Source organism: Delphinus delphis, chromosome 3, assembly GCF_949987515.2.
Source record: "Delphinus delphis chromosome 3, mDelDel1.2, whole genome shotgun sequence".
NCBI lineage: Eukaryota > Metazoa > Chordata > Mammalia > Artiodactyla > Delphinidae > Delphinus > Delphinus delphis.
The window spans coordinates 7,118,336-7,137,223 of NC_082685.1; the positions used below are offsets into that span (position 1 = coordinate 7,118,336).

The 18,888-nt window shown below is 53.0% G+C and overlaps 2 protein-coding genes across 2 annotated transcripts in view; both read left to right on the forward strand.

Annotated features, from left to right (window-relative positions):
• Positions 1 to 8,732: 8,732 nt before the first annotated feature.
• On the forward strand, positions 8,733 to 15,520 carry LOC132421657 (rho guanine nucleotide exchange factor 18-like). Its single transcript, XM_060006457.2, has 7 exons — positions 8,733 to 8,873; positions 11,609 to 11,874; positions 12,797 to 12,947; positions 13,622 to 13,736; positions 14,423 to 14,480; positions 14,812 to 14,856; positions 15,350 to 15,520. The coding sequence occupies exons 1-7, from the start codon at positions 8,733 to 8,735 to the stop codon at positions 15,429 to 15,431; spliced, it is 858 nt and encodes a 285-aa protein (XP_059862440.2). The 3' UTR covers positions 15,432 to 15,520.
• Positions 14,867 to 18,888, forward strand: part of LOC132422703 (rho guanine nucleotide exchange factor 18-like) — a 69,088-nt gene continuing 65,066 nt past the window's right edge. The window contains exons 1-3 of the mRNA XM_060007592.1: positions 14,867 to 15,427; positions 16,352 to 16,454; positions 16,602 to 16,743. Of these exons, the coding sequence (XP_059863575.1) occupies positions 16,374 to 16,454; positions 16,602 to 16,743 (223 nt within the window). The 5' untranslated portion in view covers positions 14,867 to 15,427; positions 16,352 to 16,373. The remainder of the gene's footprint in view (positions 15,428 to 16,351; positions 16,455 to 16,601; positions 16,744 to 18,888) is intronic.

The window sequence follows — 18,888 nt, forward strand, 5'->3', positions numbered from 1 at the left end:
AGGCTAGAAGAATGCAAAGAACACGACAGGCTTAGCACAAGGCAAGGCATATTGGAACTGATCCACACATGTAAGATTTTACCACTTGGGACTTGGGCGTGTAAAAGTGTGTTGGATACAGAACTTGCCTCACGATCTGGAGCGGGGGACAGCAAACCTTTTCTGTAAAAGGCCAGAGAGTAAGTGTCTTCAGATTTGCAGGTCATATGGTCTCTGATACAACTACTGAACTCCGCAGTTGTAGCATGAAAGCAGTCAGACAATACGGACACGAATGGGTGTGGCCGTGAGCTACTAAAACTTTATTTACAAAATCAGGTGTTGAGTCAGATTTGGCCTGGGAAACTCCTGGTCTAGAAGCGAACAAGTAAGCCAGTTAAAGTACAACAGGGAGTAGAAAAGGGGTGCAGACGAATCCAAAGTCCTCTGGCTAAGACGGTCTGCAGAGGATCAGAGAAAAAGTCCTCGGTTGTCAAGGCAGGAAGAGTGGAAAAGGGTGGTGGGAACAGCACAGGGGCACACAGGAGAATACTGAGTTAGGGGCTCAGGTGTGTGTGGGGAGTTGAGAGGGTAGACTGAAAAGGGCTCGAATGTCATTCTAAGGGGAGTCCAGGGGTAAGGACCAGAGGAAGGGGGGTGACTCTCTGAAATGTCATGCCAAGAAGACATACCAGCTACTGCAACAGAAGAAGCCAATTGTGGTTGGCTATTGTTTGTGCAGGAAAATCCCGACAAGAGTTGTGGTTGTGTAGGAAGAGCTATAATGGAGGCTGACATTAAGATAGTAGCAGAGGCAAAAAGAAAAGAGGATGGAGTAGAGAAATGTCGGGGAGGTGAAATTGACAGGGCTTGGTGTCCTGAGGGGTAGTAAGGAGGCAAGGCTCATCTCCGGGTCTCTGGCAGGGTCACTGGGAAGACGGTGCAGTCACACTGATATGGGGACACAGAAGGAGGAAGGAAAACAAGGAGTTTGGCCTTGACAGCTTGAGATTGGAGCGCGGGTGGGAATATCGGACAGTCACCACTGGAGACAAAGGCAGAGGCCATTGGAGACAAAGTCTGGAGCTTGGAGGAGATAATCTGTCACCAGAACTAAGGCTCAGTCTGTACCTGGGGTCAGGGTTCAGCACAAGATGAGGGTTGGGGTTCAGATTGTGGCTCTAGGATGGGAACTCAGTCCATGACACCAGGATCAGGGCTCAGTCCATGACACCAGGACCAGGGCTCAGTCCATGACACCAGGATCAGGGCTCAGTCCATGACACCAGGATCAGGGCTCAGTCCATGACATCAGGATCAGGGCTCAGTCCATGACACTAGGATCAGGGCTCAGTCCATGACACCAGGATCAGGGCTCAGTCCATGACACCAGGATCAGGGCTCAGTCCATGACACCAGGATCAGGGCTCAGTCCATGACACTAGGATCAGGGCTCAGTCCATGACACCAGGATCAGGGCTCAGTCCATGACACCAGGATCAGGAGTCAGTCCATGATACCAGGATCAGGGCTCAACCCATGACACCAGGATCAGGAGTCAGTCCATGACACCAGGATCAGGAGTCAGTCCATGATACCAGGATCAGGGCTCAACCCATGACACCAGGATCAGGAGTCAGTACACGACACCAAAGTCAGGGCTCCGTCCGTGACACCAGGATCAGGGCTCAGTCCATGACACCAGGATCAGGGCTCAGTCCATGACACCAGGATCAGGGCTCAGTCCATGACACCAGGATCAGGGCTCAGTCCATGACACCAGGATCAGGACTCAGTCCATGACACCAGGATCAGGGCTCAGTCCATGACACCAGGATCAGGACTCAACCCATGACACCAGGATCAGGGCTCAGTCCATGACACCAGGATCAGGAGTCAGTCCATGACACCAGGATCAGGGCTCAACCCATGACACCCGGATCAGGAGTCAGTACACGACACCAAAGTCAGGGCTCCGTCCGTGACATCAGGTTGAGGTTCAGTCTATGACACTGGGTTAGGGGCTCAGTCTGTGACACAAAGTTTGAGGCTCAACATGTGACACTGAGATCAGAATGGAGTCTGTCATCAGGGTCAAGCCCGGCCTGTTCCTGGGTCAGAGGCTTCCATGCAAAGAATAAACTCAGCCCTGGCCTTTCACCTTTAGCCTTTGCATCCCAGACTCTGAGGGTCACAGATGCAAGGCATAAGGTTCTGCCTGTGGCCTCTACAGGCTGCAGGAGGCCTCAGGCCTCTGTGAGGTCCCTGCCCAGGGAAGCAGACAGACCCTGCATCCTCTCCTGAGGCCCCCTGGGGCCCTGGCTGAGGGACGGGATGGCTCCTCCAGGCGGCTTCCCCTCCCCTTCCAAGCTCCCATCAGCCTCCAGGACCCAACCCCGCATCTGGCTTTTCTCGTCCTTCACAGCCCGCTTGTCGTGTCCTATATTTCCCTGAGTCATAGAAGCTGCCTCACGGGAGATGCAAGGTTGAATGAGGGCAGCGGAACAGAGGCCCTCAACCAGGTTGGGAGAGTAGCTGGGAAAGTAGTGATGGTTTCTAGAATATTCACAGTGATGGGAATTCCCTGGCGGTTCGGTGGTTAGGACTTGGTGCTTTCGCTTTCACTGCCAGGTCTGGGTTCCATCCCTGATCAGGGAACTGAGATCCCACAAGCCATGTGTCGTGCAACCACCACCACAATCCACTTTAGAACATTTCCATCACCCCCAAAAGAAATCTGTATCCTTTAGTCATAGCCCAGAGTTTCCCATTTCTCCCCAGCCTTAGACAATCACTCATCTATTTTCTGCCTCTGTGGATTTACCTATTCTGAACATTTCATATAAATGGAATCACATAGCATGTGGTCTTTGGTGGCTGACTTCTGCGATGTCACATCACGTCTTTAAGGTTCATTCATGGTATAGCAGGTGTCAGAACTCCATTCCTTCTTTTTTTTTTTTTTTTTTTTGCTGGGCCGTGCGGCTTGTGGGATCTTAGTTCCCCAACCAGGGATTGAACCCCAGGCCTTTGGCAGTGAAAGCGCAAGTCCTAACCACTGGACAGCCAGGGAACTCCCAGAACTCCATTCCTTATTATGACTGAATAATATTCCACCGTATGGATGGACCACATTTTGTGTATCCATTCATCTGTTTATGGACATTTGGGTTGTTTCCACCTTTTGGTTATTGAGAATAATACTGCCATGAACTGTCATGTACAAGGTTTTTGGGTGGATCTATGTTTTCCATTCTCTTGGGTATAGACCTAGGAGTGGAATGGCTGGGTCGTATGGCAACTCTATGCTTAATTTTTTGAAGAATTGCCAAGATGTTTTCCAGACTCCTTGAGGTTTTTATGCCCATGTGATACCTTTTTATTCATCTGTTTATGAAATGTGTTTATTTCTGCCTTGGCTATTTTCTGCTGTTCTTGCTACCTTCCAAAAGCCCCAGCAATTTTGCGTTCACAATTTTGTATTCGTTTTCTTAAAGAAGGCTCCCCAAATTATACACCTGTCAGCACCCCCCAAAACTTGGGGCAGTGTTTGTATTTACACAGCTGGGAGGAGAAGGAACAGAAGTGGGTACAGACAGCTCACCCCATGTTGGGATAGAAAAGGACAGCCTCACCCCTTCCCCTCTGCCAGCTGCAATGGTCATAGGCAGAGTGGCCACAAAATAGATCACCCCACCCGTACCCTTTGGAGGGTGAAAGTGGGCTACTGTTAATCATTACTTGACTCGGTAGCATAAACCAGGACTGTCCCCAGCAAGATGAGACATGGGGTCCCCCAGCCACAGGGGACCCAAGCTAAGGCATGGATGAGGACCTAACTGCCACTGTCCAAAGGCATCGCCATCCCTCTCCCCACCCCCACCTTGGCCTTTCCTGAAACTGCTATCGCTCTTACCGCAAACGTGCTGTTCAGTCTCTCTGGGTATCACCTCCATTGGATTCCTCGCCTCCACCTTCACCCACATCCTCCAGCTTCACCTCCAGGCACTCTCCCCTCAGCTCCCTGGTTGCAGCAGGACCCAGGATGTTTTTGCAGGGGGTGTGGAGGAGCGAAGGGAGTCCAGATGCCAAGGCAATGCAGTGCAGTGCAGTACAACACAAGGCAGTGCAATGCAGTGCACAGGAGAGAGGCACCGTAGATGGGGGGGTGGACGAAGGTTTCTGGAGCGAATAGGATGAGGTCTTTAGGCAGGCGGCCCTACAACAGGAATGGGGGGCTCTTAGGCAGTGGGTCCTGCAGCGGCAGGGACAAGGCACAGGAGGAAGATCCTGGTGGACACCAGTGGCTGGACCAAGACATTTGACCTTCTTCCTGCAGGCGGTGGGTAACCTCCGTGGGGATTCGGATACGCAGGGGTGACGCGCTCTAGCTGCAGTGTAAGGGGCAGGGGGAGAGAGTCGGGGGTGCCTGTTTCTCCCATGGCAAAAGACTCCATCCAACACCCAAGATCAAGCCAGGGCACCCTCCTGACCTGGAGGGAAGGAAGGTGACCAAGCACCCCAGCATCGGGCCCTGAAAGGTGGGCACCATCACACCCACCTTCCAGGTGAGGAAACTGAGGCGCAGAGAGGTGACTTCCCCAAAGGTGTGCAGCCATTAGGGGCAGGTCCAGGCAAGGGCACAGTCTGGTTGACCACAAACCCCTTGTTTTCTCCTCTATACCATGCCACACAGGGGTCCCTGGAACTCAAAGTACAATATAGGGACAGAGACAGCCTGAAGTTCTACCATTAGAGACCCTCTAAAGGTGGGCACTGGGTACTTGCATTTGGTCTTAGGGACCCATTCTAGCAAATGAGGGCTTCTTGCTAGAGCAGGCATGACAAATCGATTTCATGTCATGAGCTAACTCAGATCAGCTGAAGACGGCTTCCAAACATGATGCAGTGGGAAGCGTTCCGAGGGGACCATGGCTCAGGAAGAAAGAGCTCTGGGATTGAATAGAAATGTCTGTCCCAGGCTCAGCATGAGTGGTGTCGAGTGGTGTCGCGTATGTTGGCTTAAAGAGGGAATTCCCTGGCGGTCCAGTGGTTAGGACTCACTCTTTCACTGCCGAGGGCCTGGATTCGATCCCCGGTCAGGGAACTAAGAGCCCACAAGCCACAGGGTGTGGCCAAAAAAAAAAAAGATCATGGGGACCATCCTCCCCTGCCATCCCATTTTACAGATGAGAAAACTGAGGCCCAGATGCAGCACTCAGGCCCTGACTCTTCAGGCCTCCCACTCAGCCGTGACACCTTGTCCCTCCTTTCCCCACAGGCTCTGAGCCCAAGCCATATGTCCAGCCCTTTGACTCTGGAGCTGCAGACTCAGCCACGAAGAGCAGCGGTGGACCCTGGAGGCCTGAGGACCCAGACTTCCCCGCCATGGAGGATGAGCAGGCATGTGTCTGACTGCTGAGACGGGCAGGAGCTGATGACGCCTGCAGCAGCAAGTACACACTTTTAGCACCTGCAGGAACACTGTGTGCATAATTTCAGGGAACTCTCCTCAAAACATGGCAGAGTAGTTCTTATCCCATTCTACAGAGGAGGAAATGAATGCTTTCTGGAACAAGAAGAGGGAGGGTGGGATGAGTAGAGGGGAGGGTTGATGGATGGATGGAAGGAAGGAAGGATTGACAAAAGAGATGGATGGATGGATGGATGAAAGAATGGAGGGAAGGGAGGGAGGGAGGAGGGAAGGGTGGCTAGATGGGTGCATGGGTGGGTAGAACAATCAATGAAAGAGGAAGAAAAAGCTCCCATGGGCACCTCTGAGCTAGAACAGCCCTGCAGAGTGGTCCTAAATCAGGCTGAGATGGCCAAGCCGTTACGTCCCCACATCAATCAGTCGTGGCCTGTGGACTGCCCAGGAAGGGATGTGACTTCCCAGAAGGAGACTGACAGCTGACAGCCATCTGCTGGCAGCCCTCCTCCAGCATCTGGGGCAGCCCATTCTCACTGAAGGGGGGGTCTGGGTGTTTTATAACACCCACCACACTAAGGAAGGAGGGTCCATTACAGTCAAACCATATGTAAGAAATGCTGTGTATCTGCCCCTATCATTTTACAGAGGAGCATACTGGGGTCCAAGCAGGAAAAGAATTGGCCTAGGTGTCAGGGAGAATTCAGGGTAAATGAAGACAAGACCAGGACTTAAGTTCAGCTCTGGACCTTCCAGGGCTCTGGACCTCTTGGAATGGGAACCCTGGGCTGCAGGCAATGGGGCAGATAGGATGGCAATGGAGGAAGCGTGTACCTGGAGAAGCAGGGAGCCCTGGGTATATACGGGGGGGCTCTACCCCACCACCACCAAATAAGCCCCACCACCCACATCCGTGTCCTCATCTAGTTGGTCACCAGAGCTGGAAGCAGCAGAAGGCAACATCCTTGCCCTTCCTTCCCCAAGCCCTGTGAACACTACATCTGTACAACCCTCAATTCTGTCCATGTCTCTCCTTCCTTCTCCACTGCCCTGGTGGAGGCCACTGTAATTGCTCACCCAGGTGATTTGCACAAGTGTCTTCGCTGCTCCGACAGCCCTGCCCCTGTCCAAGCCTATCTGGGCTCTGCATCTTGCATAATCTTTCTGAAGGCAAATCACAGCCCCCTGGCCTCCATACCACCATTGTTTGGAACTTAGAGATTAAATCCTTCCTTGGCCTACCAGGCCTGCTGATCCAACCCCATTCCCTCCCCCCCACACACCCCTTCAGCCATAAGGAAATCTTGCCAGTTTGAGGGGGAAGCACCATGAGCTCCCAAGCCAGCAGGCTTCTGAACATCCTGTTCTCTTAATGCCTGGAATGCCCTCACCCAGAGCCTCTACCTAGCTAACTCCTACTCATTCCTCAGGGCTTCCCTCACTGCCACTTCCTCCAGGAAACCCTCCCTGATTTCTTCCTTCCTTCCTTTCTTTCTTCCCTTCTTCTTCCTTTCTTTCTTTCTTTCCTTCTTTCTGTCTTTTTGTTTTTAAAACATTCAGTAGGACTTTTCATTGAAAAAGATATATATACTGATAAGATGTAAATTATTTTAAAATATATGCAACTTGACCTATATAGCCAGCTCAAGAAATCATTTACATGTCACATAGACACTATTTTATGTGGTTGGAAGTAGGGTTTGGGGGTTTTATTTTGTTACGGAAACTGTCTAAAGATGGTCTAACCTGTCCTAGTTGAGTTGTCCTTCGTAGATTTCGCACACCAGTGATTACCCCGGGGTTTGTCCTTTTTAAAAAAGGAATTTTCTATATGATCTGGCTTAGACTAAACCTTATTTTTCAAACTTAAAAAAATTAAGTTTAAAATAATAATAACAAAAAAGGGATTTTCTAAGGATAACTCCAAACCAGAATTCCTGTCCCTTCAAACAGGGTCAGCTGGCTCCCCTTCAGTTCTTCTCCAGCCCATTTTCTAGAACATTCACTCATCCTTGATTATAATCGCTGGATTTAGTTGTCAGTCTACTCCAATTAGCTCCATCTGGCAGGGTCATCAATTTGCCCAGAGGAAGGGCCCTGACTCCTGAAGTATAAAAACAATAACCATGGTTGCAACAACCAATATCTACTTCCATTGATCGAGGGCTTGCAATGTGTAAGCATCATCTCATTCTACCTGCCCAGCAATCCTACAAGAAGGCAGCATCACGCCCATTTTAGAGATGAGAAGACTGAGGCCCAGAGAGGGTTAGAAACTTGCCTGAGTTCACACTGAGCTAATAAAAGACACGCGAGGGATGCAAACCTTGACTAAGGCCTTTCTATCATTCCAGCCATCCGAAAACTGTCTGTCCCTGTCATTTATTTGCTCTTTTGTTTGAAATCAATTCCCTTTTTACACGATGAAATGGAACCAGAGAAATGATATGCTTGAAGTTGCTTTGGTGTGCTATTTTTTCTTAATATACAAGGAGATAAATAACTATTTACATTTTTAAAAAACGTGGACCCATGTACTATCTCAATCTGCACGCAGCAAGCCCTTTGGTAGAGTGGGATTCCTGGGACATCTCGTCTCTGGGTCTGCCATTGAGGGGGGACCCATCCCTCAAGGTTCCCCAGGGTTCCGGGAGCAGGAACCTGGATTTACTGTATCCTCTCTGGGGCATCAGGGCCAGCATACAAATGTTTAGGGAGATGCCTGGGAAGGTCCTCAGTGGGCCGGCTCCCATTTCTGACCCAGGAAATGTTGGAAGAAAGATACAAGTTCCCCAGCAAAGGACAAAGCCCCCTCCCTCCCCCCTCCATCTCTGTACCTGCCACAGCTGCCCACCATCCCCTTCTACCCAAAGCTCTGGCGGGGTTCCCACTTCTGCCTCCTGTGAGGGAGGCCAGATAGGAGAGGGAGTGGGGAGGGCCCGGCCCAGGCCAAGAGGCTGTCCTGATGTATTTATATTTATAGGAGGATGAAAACCAGAGAGGCAAGGAAACTTTTGGGGCCGTGGCAGAGGAGACAGGAGTTGGCAGAGGTTACCAAGGCACCAGGGATGGGACTGGAGTGATCTCGGGAAGGCTGCCGCTGAAGTCATAGGAGAACCAGGGGAACCTGGACCAGCCAGGGCCAGAGGTGTGGGTTTTTTGGACAGAGACTGAAGAAGAGGGACCCTGGTATATGAACGATACAGGGAGGAAGCAGCAGGCAGAGAAGAAGCAGCCAGGGAGGTTGGGGGGAGAAAGATCAGTGGGTGCAGGTACTTCCCCAGCAGTCCAGTAGTTAAGACTCTGCACTTCCATTGCAGGGAACATGGGTTCGATCCCTGGTCGGGGAACTAAGATCCCACATGCCACGCAGTGCAGCCCCCCACTATGGCCGGGGTTCAAAAAGCCAATCAGAGAATTGCCGTACGATCCAGCAACCCCACTTCTGCAGATCTACCCAAAAGAGGTGAAAGCAGGGACTCAGACAGACATTGTACATCCCATATTCGTAGCAGCATAATCTACAAGAACCAAAAGGTGGAAGCAACCCAAATGTCCATCAAAGACTGAATGGAGAAACAAAATGTAGTTTTGTTTATATCCATACAATATGGTCCATCCATACAATGGAACGTTAGCCTTTAAAAGGAAGGAAATTCTGACCCATGCTAAAATATGGACGAACTTGAAAACATTATGCTAAGTGAAATAAACTAGACACAAGAGGACAAAGATTGTATGATTCCACTTATACGAAGTCCCTAGAATAGGCAAATTCAATAAGACACAGTAGAGTCGAGGTGACCAGGGGCTCAAGGAGGTGAGAATGGGGAGTTACTGTTTAATGGGTACAAACCTTCTCTGGAGGAAGATGAAAAAAGTTCTCGAGATGGACAGTGGTGATGACTGCACAATAGTTTAAATGTACTTAATGCCACTCAGTTGTATACTCAAAAATGCTTAAAATGGTGAATTCTATGTTATGTATACTTTACTACGATTTTAAAAAAGAAGGAAGGTGTCAAAACTGTAGACAGCTCCAAGTGGGGGAGGTGAGAGAAAAAGCCAGACCCTGCATAGCTCTTCCACCCTCATTCCACGGCAGGTGTGGACACTGCCACCTGCGTCCTGCCAGCCAAGATCTGCAGCCGACCAAGAGTGTGGCTCTTGGCTGGCAGGTGTTTTCCACTTTCAATTGGCTGCTTCTCTGAAAATTCCCCACACCAAGTGTTAACAGGGACCTTCCTGTTACCCCTCCCCTAGTAAAGACTGGTCCAGGGATAAATAGGGTTGCAATATTGAACAGATAAAATTAAAGGATGCGCAGTTAGACTTGAATATTGTCATGTTTGGAATCTACTTACACTAGAAAAAAATTCGTTGTTTATATAAATTGGAAGTTCACTGGGCGTCCTGCATTTTATCTGGCAGTCCTATCCTGGGGCCTCTTATAGAGCTCATGAAGGGGGCCAGGTCTGCTCAGTGGGCCCTTCAGGCCACCAATTGGGACAGTCCATCAAGGGCTGCCTGAGCTCACATAGATGTCTGGGGTCACATCTGAGGGCTGGTTTTGCATGGAGCACTTGTAGAGGACTTCCCACCTACCCACAAAACCCTGTCTGAGGACAGTGCTAACAAAGGCCTGGAAAAGGACAGTCCCTGTCCTGCAGATCCTGACAGCCCAAAGGAGGGACACCTTATTTAGACTGGAGGAGTCAGGAAGGCAGCCTGGAGGGCATGCCCAAGTTGGGTTTTGACGGGTGAATAGGAGTTCACCAGGCTGCCTCTTGGTGGCTTGGGAGAAGATGTTCTCCAAGGAAAGGAAAAAAGCAGGTGCTCTGGGGGGGACATAAATGACAAATAGAATGACTGGGAGGGAGAGAGAGGAAAAAGAAATAGAAGAGTAACAAGGGTAAGAAAGAGGATAGAGCTTTGGATCCAGACAGATCTGAGTTTGGGTCTGGCTCTGCGGTTTACTGACTGTGTGGCCCAGGACTGTGTGGTCCTTTCTCCTCCCTGAGTCTGTCTCCTGATCTGGAAAGTGGGACAACAGCGCCCCCTGGTGGAGCTTCTGTGGGATTAGGGTTAACACCCGTGTAGTTCTGGGTGCAGATTGGTTGCTGCTTTGGTGGATGTGGCAATCATCGTCCACCCCTGTGTATCTTCCGTGTCCAACAGCGCCTGGCACATCGATGCCTCATGGGTGGGTTGCGACGTGAGGGTGCAGACGGGCCAGAAGCTGGAGGCAGCCTACCCTGGAGCCCTTTGCACTGTGCTCACGAGCTCAGGCTTCTGCTGTCCGGGAGCGGAAGTTATTGCAGGGGATTTAGGAGCGCAGAGGTTCCAGGCTACCCTCTAGTAGGACGGAGCAGGGCCGGAAATAGGGGGAGGCAAGCGAGGTGCGGGGTCCGAAACTGTCATGTCTTAACATTTTGATAATTTGCTCATCACGGAACTCTTTGCACTGTATTGAGTTCTTTTTTTTAATATTATATTAAAGTATGATTTTCTTTATTCTTGAGTTTTGGGGCACCCCCTACAATTTTGTGTCCGAGACGAGTGCCTCACTTGCCTCACCCCGGGCCTGGGAGGGAGACTTAGGGTACAGGAGACCCATGAGTACACACCCTAAGCAGCCCCGGGAAAAGACTAGGAGCCCCTTGGGACTTCCCTGGTAGTTCAGTGGTTAAGACTCCGCGCTTCCACTGCAGGGGGTGCGGGTCCGATCCCGGGTGAGGGAATGAAGATAGCGCATGCCACGCAGTGCGGCCAAAAACAAAAAAGACTACGAGCCCTGACACTGCCTGAAATTCCACCAGTAGCAGTGGCACCAAGGATAATTTACCTCCGTGCAGCGCTTCTGCAAATTGCGTTCACAGGCATGATCTTGCGTGAGGTTTAAAACAAGCTGGGTGAGCCGACAGGACAGAGGTTATTTTGTCTGTTTCATAAAACCATCAGACAGAAATTCAGTAAGGGAGGTGGAATCAGGTCTGCCAGCCCAGATTTCTGGCCCCTTTTGGGGGCATAAAGCCTTGAAGGCCTGGGTTAGACATTACACTGAGGGGACCACCCCCATTCTACCCCACCTGCCACTAGATGGGCGCTGAACCCAGGTTGGACGGGAGGGGGGTGGGCAGGGTCTGCGAGTTGGGGGCCTCTGCTGCCCTCGGTCAATGCCTTTTCCCCATCCGTCTCCAGGAGGATGGAATTCCAGGGCTGCTCGGCAATGGCGAGAGCTCGGAGGACTTCAGCCTGGACTTGGGGGACCTTCAGGGCAGTGAGTATATCCAGGACCTGGGCCTTGAGGTCCCTTCACAAAGCCAGCCTAGTGGGGCCAGGGGCAGTGGGCCCCCTAGCGAAGAAGCCAGAGAAGACTCGCCCTTCTCCAGCCTGGCAGGGTCCCAGGGCCTGCCTCGAAGACGCAGCTGGGAGAGGTCGCGGAGCTGCTCTGAAACCTGGCAGAGGTCAGTCCTGCCCCACCCCCCCCAACGCCTTCCGGGACACACCCCCAGGGCGGCCAGGCTACGCTGCCCCCCTGCCTCTCAGTCATCTAGCTCAAGGGCCACCAGAGGTGTCTGCACTGTCAGAAGGCAGCCCCAAAGGCCCTCTCCGGAGATGCAGGCTTGCACACAGAGCTCACGTGGGCACATGAATCCGTGTGCATGGGTAAGCGCGCACACGCTGAAGGAGCGTGCACCAGCCCAGACTGGAACTGCGTGAACCCGGCCGGCAGGCTCACACCTAGATGTGCACACCCGCCCGTGCACCCTGGGCGTACATGCCCACGCTCAACACGCAGGCGTGCATCCTCTCCCTGCTCAAACCCGGGGACGCATAAACATGTCACTTGCACATGCGTGCACAAAGCCACAGATGCACTTGTGATCAAAACACAGATGCGTGCTCAGTGCCACCCACAAACCACAGTGGCAGCCCCAAACAGTAGAGAGGGGTGCTTTAGCTGCGCCCTCCACCCCTCACGGGTCCCCCCAGATAGAAATCCAGTCTGTGTAAAAAAAAAACAGTGGGAGGGAGGACTTCCCTGGTGGTCCAGTGGTTAAGACTCCGAGCTTCCAATCCAGGGGCATGGGTTTGATCCCTGGTCGGGGAACTATGTGAATACCACATGCCGCTGGGCCAAAAAAAGGTAAAAAAATCCAAAACACAAAAAACAGTGGGCCCGCGATGCAAATGGAAATTCAGCATCAAATCCCCCAGCCAGACTCCCCACCCGCCTCTCTGGTACTGGGAGAGCTGGACCCCTCTCTGTGCCCTGTCCCCCCGGAGGGCTACCCACGGGTTCCCTCCAGGCCCCCATGCTTCACATGCTGGAGCTGGGGCAGCAACCAGGTGGAAGAGACCCGACTCCCTCCCTTCCTCCACCAGGCTCAGCCTCGAAGCCTCAGCTGCAAATGAGGGGTCCTGTCTCCCTCGGACACTGGCCAGCCTTGCTCTGAACTTGCCAGGAGAGGGCCTGCAGGCCTGGACCAAAGGGTGTCTGTCTGGGGGCGGAACCCCCCCAGAGGCACCAAACAAGGTGGGTGCAACCTGCAGCCACCCCGGACGATACCACACCTGTGGGCCCAGGCGCTGTCTCTGCAGGTTCCAAGGAGTGCCTTGCCCATGGCTGGGGGGACTGCTTTATCATGGCAGGTGTAGCCCGTGACTGGGGAGTCGCTGGGTCCTGAGATCGCAGCCCAGACCTGAAGGTCCTTTGCTGGGCTGGAATCCTTGGCCCTAAGTTCACCCCTGGGCTGGGGAGCAGAGGCATGTCTCCGCATCTTTGCAGCTGGAAGGAGGTGCTGCCTGTGACTGGAGTTTGGAAGTAGGGAGGGCTCGTCTGAGGTCTGGGATTTTAGCCCAAAACTGGGGAATGCATGCTCGGAGCTGTTGCCTCTGCCTGGGGCATCTTTGCCCATGACCGTGACCTGGGGGGAAATGACTGGCCACGGCTGGAATTTGTGGCTCAGAATTCCAGAGCTGCAGCCCACAGCTGGGGTGGGGAGCTGGTGGTCCTTAGCAGGGCTGCAGCCCATGGCTGGGGAGGGTACGGCTCCAGCCCTCAGCTGCTATGGAGTCCCAACGCTGTGCTCATACCCCATGGCTGGGGGCAGCCCCTGTCTGCAGCTGAAGGCTGAGGACCCTCGACCCGGCGAGCCTGCCTGCAGCCTGGGCTGTCTCCAGGCTTAGCGAGATGCTTATTCCCTGCAGGAATGTGACAGCCCCGAAAAAAGAGTGAGGTCACGGTCGGTTCCCGTGTCCTTCGATGAGATCAGCTCCCTGGAAATCTTTCCGGCTTTGGAAGTACCCACTCCAGCGGTTCAAGGTAGCCGAGGCTGGGGCTTTCCTTCATTCAAACCAAGTGGAGTAGGGGGTTTCTGCTGGAGGGTCCCCTGGATGGGGCTGGTGGAGGGGGCTTAGGGCCCCCTGGACAGGAACTGGGCAGAATGTTGAGGGGGTGGGGGGGATTCCTGCATCATATGCCCTTCCCCCACCCCTACCCCCCCGCCCCCCCCCCACCCCGGGATCCTCCAGCCAAGGTGGACACAACACTGCAATGACCCGCAGGGCTCACTCTTCTCCCTCTGACTCTGTCTCTTTCTTTATCTCCTTCTTTGTCTCTGAATCTCTATCTGAAGAGCTTGTGTCCCTCTGGTGTCAGACAGACCTACAGGCCAAACCGGAATCTACCACTTTCTAACAAGTCTCTAAGCCTCCTTAACCTTCTCACGGAGAAGGGGACAATTACTGTATCTCCTTAGGGTCGCTTGGAGGGTTCACTGACCGCATATGTGTAAAGCGTTTAGCCAGTCGTAAGCACTCATGACACGCCGGGGACACTTCCATCCCTGGCTCTCTGCCCTCTTTTCACCTCTCCTCCCTGAGAGTGGCAAGCCACATCTGGACAGCCTCCATTTCTGCAGGGGTGGGTTCAGGGGGCACCATGCCGGGCTGGTCCTGCCCCAGGGCCCCCTTCACGCCTGTGCCTCTTGGGGTGGGGGCTGATTCCAGGCCTGGATCCACCGGTGCTGGAGTGCATGGAAAAGGACCACGTGGAGCCAGATCACGTGTGAGTGTCCACCCCTGGGTCAGGGAGGGACCCCCTGGACAGCCAAGGAGTCAAGGCTTGGGGAGGAGGGAGGCAGGCTGTAGCATCACTGTCTGTACGTGACCAGCCACTGTCCCCCTATAATAATCTCGATCTTCTCTACCACACCATCCTTCTCCCCGGAGAGGGACCCAGACCCCTCAGAAAGGTTCTCAACAGCATGGGGGGGGGGGCTGGGGACCCAGTTTAGCTGCTGCATCAGGACCCGGGACCGGGTCGGGCAATCACAGCTCGCCTTGGGGAATGTCTGTCATGTGGGGCAGCTGTGGGCTGTTTTTATCTGCCATTGCAGGCTAATTGTCCAGCAGGTGCTTCAAGAACTCCGACAGTACCATGGGTAAGTGGAAAGGGGGCTAGGTGTGAGGAAACGGGTATGTGAGGACAGATGCGGAGGACAGGTGTAGGGGGACAGGTATAGGAGTGAACAGGCATGGTGTGAAGACAAGGAGAAATGGGAGGAACACGGTGACAGGAGAGGTGGGAGGACGCCCAGGTGTGGGAAAGGGCAGGATGCAGAAGCGAGCCGCCACCTGTCCATGCACTTCCTTTGTCCAAATGGGAAAAGGTACCTCTTTCCCAAAATACTGCCATCTGTTAGAAAAACGTCCTGACATGCAGATTTTGTTTGACCAAGACCTGTTATCACCCTCTGCTGGAAAACCCATCGCAATGACCATGTAAACAAGCCCACATGTGGAGGGATGGTGGGATCTCAGACATGGCACGGGGGGGCACACCTATCCACAGGAGCCCAGAGGAAGAGGGGCACGAGAGGGGGCATCTGCGGGAGGAAGGAAGGGCTGTTGTGTCTGTCCCCTCTGATCCTGCAGGGCCCGGGAGAGGGCTCGCTTGTCCATCAGCTCCGGAGGAGCCCACTCAAATCTCACCTGGTTTGAGTTCCTGTCCGAGTGAGTACGCAGAGCTGCTGGCGGGCTGCCACTGGATTCCCACAAGAGGTTACTGTGGGCCCTGAGCTGGGGGCCCCGTCCTCTCACTGGAACCGTCAGGGCAATCGATGGTAGGGGTGGTAGGGGGGCTCCTCATATGCCCTGGGAGGGCAGAGGAGGGCTTCTTGGAGGAGGTGACAGCTTGAGCTGGATTCCGATGGAACAGTAGGAGTTCACCCATACGAAGAAATGAGGATGGGGAAAAGAAATCGGTGCCTTCCTCAGGAACGGTGTTGGGGTGGGGCTGGGAGGAGGGGAGGGAGGGGGGAGTCAGCAGAGGCCAGAACACACCTGGGAAACACAGGAGCACAGCACTGTGGTGAGCGATGATGGTGAGCACTGAGGGGTACAGACTGGAGGTACGGACTCTCCCTCCAGGGACTAGATTCTGCGGGGGCTGGGTTTCTTTGTCAATGACTTAATACATATTTATTAAATGAGAGTGTGCCAGCCATCCAGGAGAGGCACGATCTGGGGCTGGAGCATTGGATGGGAAGAGGGAAGCTGGGTTTGACAGATATCCCACAGGAAGAATGGGCAGGATTTTAGGCTGATGGAGATAGGAAGGGGGCATGAATCAGAGGGAGGAGACTGCGATGGACAGGGCCCATCAAGGGACCTCAAGTTGGAGACCACGTCACCTTCCCCTCTGCAAACCTGGTCCCCAAGGTTCCTGAAATTTGCAAACCTCTGTAAATGTTTGTTCAGTGAATGAGTGAGTGAGAGAAGGAGGGAGAGAGTTAGGGACCACAGCAGGGGTGAAACAGGATGAAGGGGCCTCAGGGAGACAGATTCCAGGTGGATCCCAGAAGCGACCTGCAGGACTGGCTCAGAAGGGCCTTCTGGGTCTGCTGCGCTCTCCTCACTAAATTTTCTGCCCCTCAGGAGCGAGGACAGAGCGGGGAAGATGGAGAGAAGTGACAGGAGTGCCAGGGTGAAGCGCAGACTGAGTTCCCTCCGATGTCGAGTCACCAGGCAGAAGGAGAAGGTCAGGGGGCCGTGCCAGGGGTGGGGGTGGGGGGAATCCCCCTCTGCCTTCTGCTGCTTGTCAGGGTGCCCCTGGCTCCAGATCTCTATGCTTCGAGGCGAGACTGGATGCACAGGGCATTCTAAGGCCCACCTCTGTCCCCAACAGGGGAAGAGCCCAGTGCTTCTGAAAGACAAAGGACAGGATGCTCGAGAGCGGAAAGAATGTGTCAATGGGCACCAGCTGGCTCAAGGAACCTTCTCTGGCCACTCCAGCTGCCCGCTGTGTGGCAAACCTTTTCTGAACTCTGGTAAGTCTGCTGGCCCAGCCCATCCCCCTGGATGGCAGCCACTTCCTCTCCTTCACTTCCCCTAAATCATTCTCATGGTATCCTTCTCTCTTTGCATCCTCGTCCTATTTCACCCTTTCTAAGCTCGGACCAACCCTGGCTTCCTGGATGTTCACCAGGAATCCATCCCTAAGAGCAGAGACCATTTGGTTAGCCTGGGCGCCCCCCTCCCCGCCGCCGCCAAATTCCCTTTGAGTCTCAGCTTTCGTCGTTGCAAAAATCCTTTGGCAAAATCCAGACTCGGGCAGTATATTAGTTAGCTAGGGCTGCGTAACAAAGTAACACCATCTGGTTGGCTTAAACCACAGAAATGCATCGTCTCACAGTTCTGAAGAAGTTCGACATCAAGGTGTCAGCAGGGCCAGGCTTCCTCTGAAGGTGCTAGGGAAGGGTCCACCCCAGGTGTCTCTCCTGGCTTCTGGGACTCTGGTGGCTTGTGCCAGCAGAACTATAATCTTCACACGGCATTGTCCCTGTATGCCTGTCTACGTCTGAAATTCTCCCTTTCCTAAGGACGTCAGTCACATTGTATTAGGGGCTGACCCTACCGTAGTATGATCTCATTGAACTAAATAAAATGGCAATGACCCTATTTCCAAATAAGACCACCTTCTGATGTACTGAGGGGGGTTAGGACTATAACGTATAAATTGGGGTCGGTGGGAGGAGGCACGATCAGCCCGTAACAGGCAATTTCCTGCCTCCCGGGGCTGTCTGGGGGGTGATGGTGTCTGCTCAGGAAAAAGTACTGGGTTCCAGAGGCCTTGGAGGGAGATGACTCTGGCCTTTTCTGAGATTTAGCGTATCACCTTTTTGAAAACAAATCGGGCTTTGTAAGGGAGAGAGAAGAGGCACCGGCAACTGCTTGTTAGTTGCAAATTCAGGCTGGTGCAGGGTTCCTCAGCCTTGGCCCAATTGCTATTGGAGGCCTAGTAATTCTTTGCTGGGGGAAGGGGGAGCTATTTTGTGCATTGGAGGACGTTGACCGGCATCCCTGGTCTCCACCTACTAGATACTTATTACCCCCCCATCCCATGAGTCATGACAACCAAAAATGTCTCTAGATGCGGCCAAGTGTCCCCTGGGGGCTAGGATTGTCCCCAGTGAGAATCACTGCAGAGGGCCGTAGAGAACTGGCCCCAGGATGGGCTGTGCCGTGAGAGCTGTCCCTCCACCTGCAGGGCAGCTGCCTCCCTGTGACCTGAGCCACAGGTTTTGCATTTCCTCCTTGCCCGGCCCCACACATGGGCATCTTCCTTCTTCCTGATTCCTCCCTCTTTCCGGAGCACTGTTTTTGCTGGTGGTGGGACTGTTGCCTGCTCATCTCAGGGGTGTCCCCTTCGGAGCTTTCTCTGCATTGGAAGATTTCCAACCCGCTTCCTGACACATGGCCTCAGTTTTCAGCTGAGGCCACCTGGGCTTTGCCAAGTCTTCAGCATCTTAAAGTCCTTTTAAGCAGCAGGTGACTTCCTGTTTCTGTTGACTTCCTAATCTCTTCTTCTGGGGGTCAGGGGTGAGGTCTGCTGGATACAGGGACTTCCCTGGAGGGCCAGGATCAAGCCCCCACGGAGCTGTATCTGAGGCATCAAATTCAAGGGGCAAGTGGGAGGTTGGCAGGAGGAAGAATGAGGTCAAAGATCCGGGACTGGGCCATGGACAGTACAGAAATGCATCCGCGCTATAATGGCAGGGTTGAGTATTTTGCAGCACGTTCTCAAAGCTGAAAATATTTACCTTACGGTTCTTTATAGCCAAAGTTTGCCGATCCCCGAGCTAGCTTTCCCAGCAGCAAGGAAGACCCAGGGAAGTGACTTACAGTAGCCAACAGATCAATGAACCCCTTACACATCTGACCTTGAAGATGAGGGTTCCAACAGGGACTCATTTCCTGAAGGTCACTTTACAATCACAGAAGACTTTGTACAAATAGAGAGTAACATTACTATGCTGAGCAGATACAATATCCCAAACACCAAGTCCTTTAAACAGATTTCCTCATTAATCTTCACAACTCTGTAAGATAGGCACTAGTATTCCCCCTTTCTACAGATGAGGAATCTGAGGCCCAGAGGAGTTAAGTTCTTGCCAAAGGTCACACAGCAGGGT

Bases quoted from the DNA above. Each gene is read 5' to 3' on its own strand.
- LOC132421657 (XM_060006457.2), top strand. From the start codon at position 8,733: ATGGGTTCGATCCCTGGTCGGGGAACTAAGATCCCACATGCCACGCAG. The intron at 8,874-11,608 runs GTGAAAGCAGGG...ATCCGTCTCCAG, and splicing joins TGCAGATCTACCCAAAAGAG to GAGGATGGAATTCCAGGGCT. The intron at 12,948-13,621 runs GTGGGTGCAACC...TATTCCCTGCAG, and splicing joins CCCCAGAGGCACCAAACAAG to GAATGTGACAGCCCCGAAAA.